Source organism: Nicotiana tabacum, chromosome 21 (genome assembly GCF_000715075.1).
Source record: "Nicotiana tabacum cultivar K326 chromosome 21, ASM71507v2, whole genome shotgun sequence".
NCBI lineage: Eukaryota > Viridiplantae > Streptophyta > Magnoliopsida > Solanales > Solanaceae > Nicotiana > Nicotiana tabacum.
This window is the reverse complement of record NC_134100.1, coordinates 93,792,175-93,798,061: the sequence shown is the minus strand read 5'-3', so window position 1 is coordinate 93,798,061 and position 5,887 is coordinate 93,792,175. Positions and strand designations below refer to the sequence as shown.

Sequence of the window (5,887 nt, the reverse complement as noted above, 5' to 3'; positions counted from 1 at the left end):
ATATATAATTTCTTAATGCAGAACCCAATATCTTACAGGGATTTCGACCTCGATTCCACAAGCTTAAGCTCCCGTTTGGCCATAAAATTTGGGAGTTTTTTTTCAAATCTTGTTTTCAAATATCTGTTTATTTATAGATTTTAATCATTTTTTGACAGATTTTGCAAACAAAATCTTCAAATCCCAAAAACAGCTCTAGAGAAGTTTTTGAAGTTTTTTACTCACAAAATTTCAAATTCTTTTCAAGTAAAATGTATGTCCAAACATAATTTCAACTTTTATAAATTATTTTTCATCTCAACTTCAAAACTCATATTTTTAAGTTTTAACCAAATCTTTGTCCAAACGCTAACTAAAATTCTAAGTCCGCCTTTGATTTAGAAGAACAAAAGAACAAGATTGTAATAAAGTTACTACATATTATTAAAGTGGGAAACATATAAATGAGTAATAAATAAAAAAGAAATAAGAGGGGAGAAAATGTAGCCAGCTAGCTACTACTCATAGAGAAAGTGAGAGAATCTAGTGGGCTTTGAGCTGTGATTTAGCTGTCCTTTTTTATATGCTGGTATTTCTTGTTTCTCTTTCATATTCTTTTCAAATTCAGCCTCTTCTCCGTTATCTATCCTCAAATCCCAAAACCCCCCATTTCCACTTCTCTCACCTCACATTTTGCTTAAAAACTCCATCTTTGAACTCCAAAAAAAAAAAAATCCAAAACACTTCAGATCACAAAAACCCCATTTCCACTTTCCCTTTTTATACTTAGATCTCCACTTCTTTCATCTCACATTTGCTTAAAAATTCATACTTTGAACCTAAAAACCAAACAAACACCTCAAATCTCAAAAACCCCATTTCCACTTTCCCTTATTATACTCAGATCTCCACTTCTTTCATCTCACATTTGCTTAAAGATTCAATCTTTGAACCAAAAAACCCAACAAATACCTCAAATCTCAAAAACCCCATTTCCAAATTCCTTTCTTATACACAAATTTCCACTTTTTTCACCTCAAGTTTGCTTAAAGATTCAATCTTTGAACAAAAACAAGATTCTTGATTTTCAGATGACTTATGTGAGATGAAGGAAAAAACACAAACACCCATTTCCTCTTTATATTTTCTCCTCTTTTTATCCCTTTCTTTATTAAGTTTAGCCTTTTCTCAGCTCACAAATGCAGAGTTCAAAGTCTCAAAATCTGGCCCTTTAACTGATTTTGAAGCTCAATACATCAAACACAGGCAACTTTTGTACTACAGAGATGAATTTGGTGACAGAGGTGAAAATGTCTCAATTGACCCTTCATTTGTTTTTGAAAATAGCAGAATCAAGAATGCATATATTGCATTACAAGCATGGAAACAAGCCATAATTTCAGATCCTTTCAATCTTACTGCAAATTGGGTGGGTCCTAATGTTTGCAACTACACCGGAATCTTCTGTGCTCCGGCACTTGACAACCCCAAAATCCGTACAGTCGCCGGCATTGACCTTAACCACGGCGACATTGCAGGTAGGATTGCCAAAAAATTATACTGTGTATATAGATCTAATATTGAGCCTGTTACACAAATAGCCATATAGATTCAATTTTTACTTTTTGTAGTCGATATACATATATTTTACACAGATATACATTATACATATATTATACATGAATTATACAATATTATACATCTGCGGCCATTTTTAGTTAGTTTTAAGAGATTAGGTGAACGGCAATAGCCAACTAGACTTAATGTTTACTTTTTGTAGCCATTATACATCTATTATACACAGTTACACATATTATACATTATTCTGCCGGCTTTCTTTTGTCGTAGAGATTATGCATGTGTATTAGATGTTGTACATTCTTAACGAAATTTGTGATTTTATTGTTACAGGGTACCTCCCAGAAGAACTTGGCCTTCTAGTTGATCTTGGAATTTTCCATATTAATTCCAACCGTTTTTGTGGTACAATACCAAAAAAATTCAAGAATTTGAAGATATTATTTGAGTTGGATTTGAGCAACAACAGATTTGCTGGGAAATTTCCTTATGTGGTACTAAGTTTACATAAGTTAATATTCTTGGATATAAGGTTTAATGAGTTTGAAGGTAATGTACCTTCACAACTTTTTGACAGACCCTTCGACGCCATTTTCATCAACCACAACAGATTCTCGTTCGAATTACCCGATAATTTTGGGAATTCGCCGGTTTCTGTTATAGTACTCGCGAACAACAGGTTCCACGGTTGTCTCCCCGCGAGTATTGGTAACATGAGTAATCTGGAAGAAGTTATTATGATGAACAACGGGTTACGTTCTTGTTTGCCTACAGAAATCGGAATGTTGAAGAATTTGACGGTGTTTGATGTTAGTTTTAATCAATTGATGGGTCCGTTGCCGGAGAAATTTGGCGAATTGGTTAATTTGGAGCAGTTGAATGTTGCACATAATATGCTAACAGGGTCTATTCCGAAGAGTATTTGTCAACTGCCTAAGCTTGAGAATTTTACATATTCTTATAACTTCTTTACTGGTGAACCGCCGGTTTGTTTGAGATTGGCGGAGTTTGATGATCAACGGAATTGTTTGCCCAACCGGCCGGTTCAACGGTCCCCGGCTCAATGCAAGGCGTTTTTGTCTAAGAGGATTCATTGTGATGCTTTCAAATGTAGGAAATTTGTTCCGGCTTTGCCACCTCCTCCGCCGCTTTCACCACCTTTGCCTGCCCCTCCTCCACCTGTTGTGGTGCCTATATCTCCTCCACCGCCAGTGTTTTCTCCCCCACCACCGGTTTACTCGCCACCACCGCCTCCACCACCGGTTTACTCGCCTCCACCACCTGTTTACTTGCCACCACCTCCGGTTTACTCACCTCCTCCACCGATTTATTCCCCACCTCCACCGATTTACTCGCCTCCACCACCGGTGTATTCGCCTCCACCACCGGTGTATTCACCTCCTCCACCTATTTATTCGCCGCCGCCGCCACCACCGGTGTATTCACCACCGCCACCACCACCTGTTTATTCACCTCCTCCACCAGTTTTCTCTCCACCGCCACCATCACCTCCTCCACCAGTTATGTCACCACCACCGCCGACTCCATTACCAACGCCACCTTATTGTGTACGCTCACCGCCACCTCCACCAAATTCTCCACCTCCTCCGCCTCCACTTACTTACTCCCCTCCATCCCCTCCCCCTTCCCCCTACTATTACAATTCACCACCACCTCCCCCGCCAAACTCACCGTCACCTCCACCACCACCACCGGTTTACATATACTCATCACCACCGCCCCCATACTCTTCAACCCCGCCTCCTCATTCACCTCCTCCATCCCCGGTTCCTTGTATAGAACCCCCACCCCCACCTCCTCCTTGTATAGAACCACCTCCATCACCTCCCCCACCAGTTTATTACTATAATTCTCCGCCTCCACCACCGCCTTCACCATCACCTCCCCCACCGGTGTATTATAGTTCTCCGCCCCCACCATCACCATCACCTCCGCCACCGGCACTGCCCCCACCATCACCTCCACCACCAGTTTATTATTATAATTCACCACCCCCGCCGTCTCCTTCACCCCCTCCTCCCGTCTACTATCATTCCCCACCCCCGCCATCTCCATCACCCCCACCCCCATCATCGTCACCACCACCACCTACTCCAGTATATGAAGGGCCATTACCACCAGTTATAGGAGTTTCATATGCTTCTCCTCCTCCACCCCCCTTCTATTGATTCTTTAAGAAAATTTCTCTCTAACTCTATCCTTAAAACACAAAATTATACCTACAGTAGATTGAAGTTGTGGAGAATAAATTTGGCAAAGAAAAGATTGCAACTTTGCAGGGAAATTGTATTGTATAGAGACGATCATAATCTGGACTAGAAAAGCCAGTTTACAGTGCTTGTTGTAACTGGTTTCCCCTTTTTTTTTGGTGAGTTTTATTGTTATTATCCAGCTTCTTTTTTTTCTTTTAACCTTTTAATGAATCATACTTTGGTTTCTTTGTCTTTTTTTTGGTCTTCCATAATAATAATAGTATAGTGATGAGCATTTTTTATTTGTATTGATTCTCAGAATTCAGATCAGTCCCTTTCTATTTTTAATGGGTGTTCTTCATTATGTTTCTTTCTCCTTTTGTTATTGTAGCATCTTCTTTATCTTGCAAATTGCATTTATTTCAATTAAAGTTTTGGTCTTTTGGGTAGTTGGTCTATATCAATGCTAAAGGTGGAAATTCATGTGCTTTGATCATTGAATGTCAATTTCTGCCACCTTTGGTTGTTAATTGTTGGACTTGGTTGTGGTCCTCTTAGCTTTAAGTGATTTCTGGTCGTTTGTCTAAATCTTGGTAGGTAAAATTACTTGTATTTATGTTAGTATGAGGTAGATGAATTTTCACCAATGAGATAACATCTAATATATATACAAGAAAAATAATTTTTTTTTATATATATGGTGTAATTTTTGGCGAACAGGGTTCGGCTGAACCTTTCGCCCATGGAACATTATTTTAAAATACTACAGTTTGACCTCTCATTGTTGAGGGGTCAAGATTCTTGGGCGCTTAATAGGTCTTTTGATTCAAAGCAATTTGTCTGTTATACTTTACAGCTGTTGAAAACGTGTGTGATGTCAAGAGCAACAAGATTCATTTTCCATGTTAGTAATTTGAATTATCTTAATTATATTTTAAGGGTTAGTGTGGTATACGGGATAAAGTGAGATTAAGTATGTAATTAAATTTATATTATATTTGATTACAATAACAATAATAACAAATTTAGTGAAATTTTATAAGTGGGGTTTGAGGAGTGGACGCAAACATTAACCATATCTTTTGAGGGTAGAGAGTCTTCTACTAATAATTGTTTGACGATATAAATTTATTCTGCCATTAACTAAACACAATATAAATATAATCCCACACTTAATCCTGGATATCCCACCTTATCCCGTTAAACTTGAGATTATTTTATACCAACTCCAAGGAGAGATAAATTAGCCTATAAATTATTATCCTAGGACTATAATTTCGAAATAATTTAGTCTGCATACCAAACACCCCTAAGCGATCAGAGAGTGCAAAAATTCATTTATAGAAGTCTATATCTATATTTATATCTATACTCTATTCACACTCATTCTTACAAAACCAACTTAAAAAATGATCTAAGTCCATTTTGGGTGCAGTTGAAAAAAAAAATGGCCAAATCAAGTCTTCCTTTGATGGAGGGGAAGTGGATAAATTAAGTCCTAAATTGGATATTTCTGTCCTTTAATTAAGGAAAAGTGAGAGATTCCATAATTCACTTAATTGAGATTAGGAGCATGTGAGTTGAGTCCACATTATGAAATTATCACCTGAGATTTATTCAAATTTCAAACCCCATTTTGTTTGCTTCAACATTTCACACTTTTTCATTGGTATTTGCAACCTTTGAAATATTACTATTTGTTTAATCTCACATTCACATAGTGGGATTACAAATTAAAGTTGGATTGTCAGAATTTCAAGATTCTTGTCATTCCTCCTTTTGTGTCACCCCTTATATATTTGATTTCTTTTTCTTTCAACACACTTTATTGTTAGAATTAAAGTGCTTCAATTAATTCGAATTTGCAAGGTTGACTACGAAGGTTTTAGAATTTTCTATCAAGAAAAATTTCATGTTCAAAGACTTGAACTCGAGATATATAGTTAAAAATAAAAAAAATCTTTATTATTCCGTCATACTCTTCGAATTCTTGTGCATGTTTTAGGGGCAGATTTATAGTTCAAATGTGGCACGTAAACTCATAGTCTTCCCTGTCAAACTAGATATTTTATGTACGAAAAGGGCCAAAAATGCCCTTGAACTATTTGAAATAGCTC

The 5,887-nt window shown here is 37.2% G+C and overlaps 1 protein-coding gene across 1 annotated transcript; it reads left to right on the top strand.

The window, feature by feature from the left end:
* Nucleotides 1-499: 499 nt before the first annotated feature.
* LOC107815983 (leucine-rich repeat extensin-like protein 5) lies at nt 500-4,114 on the top strand. Its single transcript, XM_016641630.2, has 2 exons — nt 500-1,517; nt 1,891-4,114. The coding sequence occupies exons 1-2, from the start codon at nt 1,085-1,087 to the stop codon at nt 3,744-3,746; spliced, it is 2,289 nt and encodes a 762-aa protein (XP_016497116.2). The 5' UTR covers nt 500-1,084; the 3' UTR covers nt 3,747-4,114.
* Nucleotides 4,115-5,887: the final 1,773 nt, after the last annotated feature.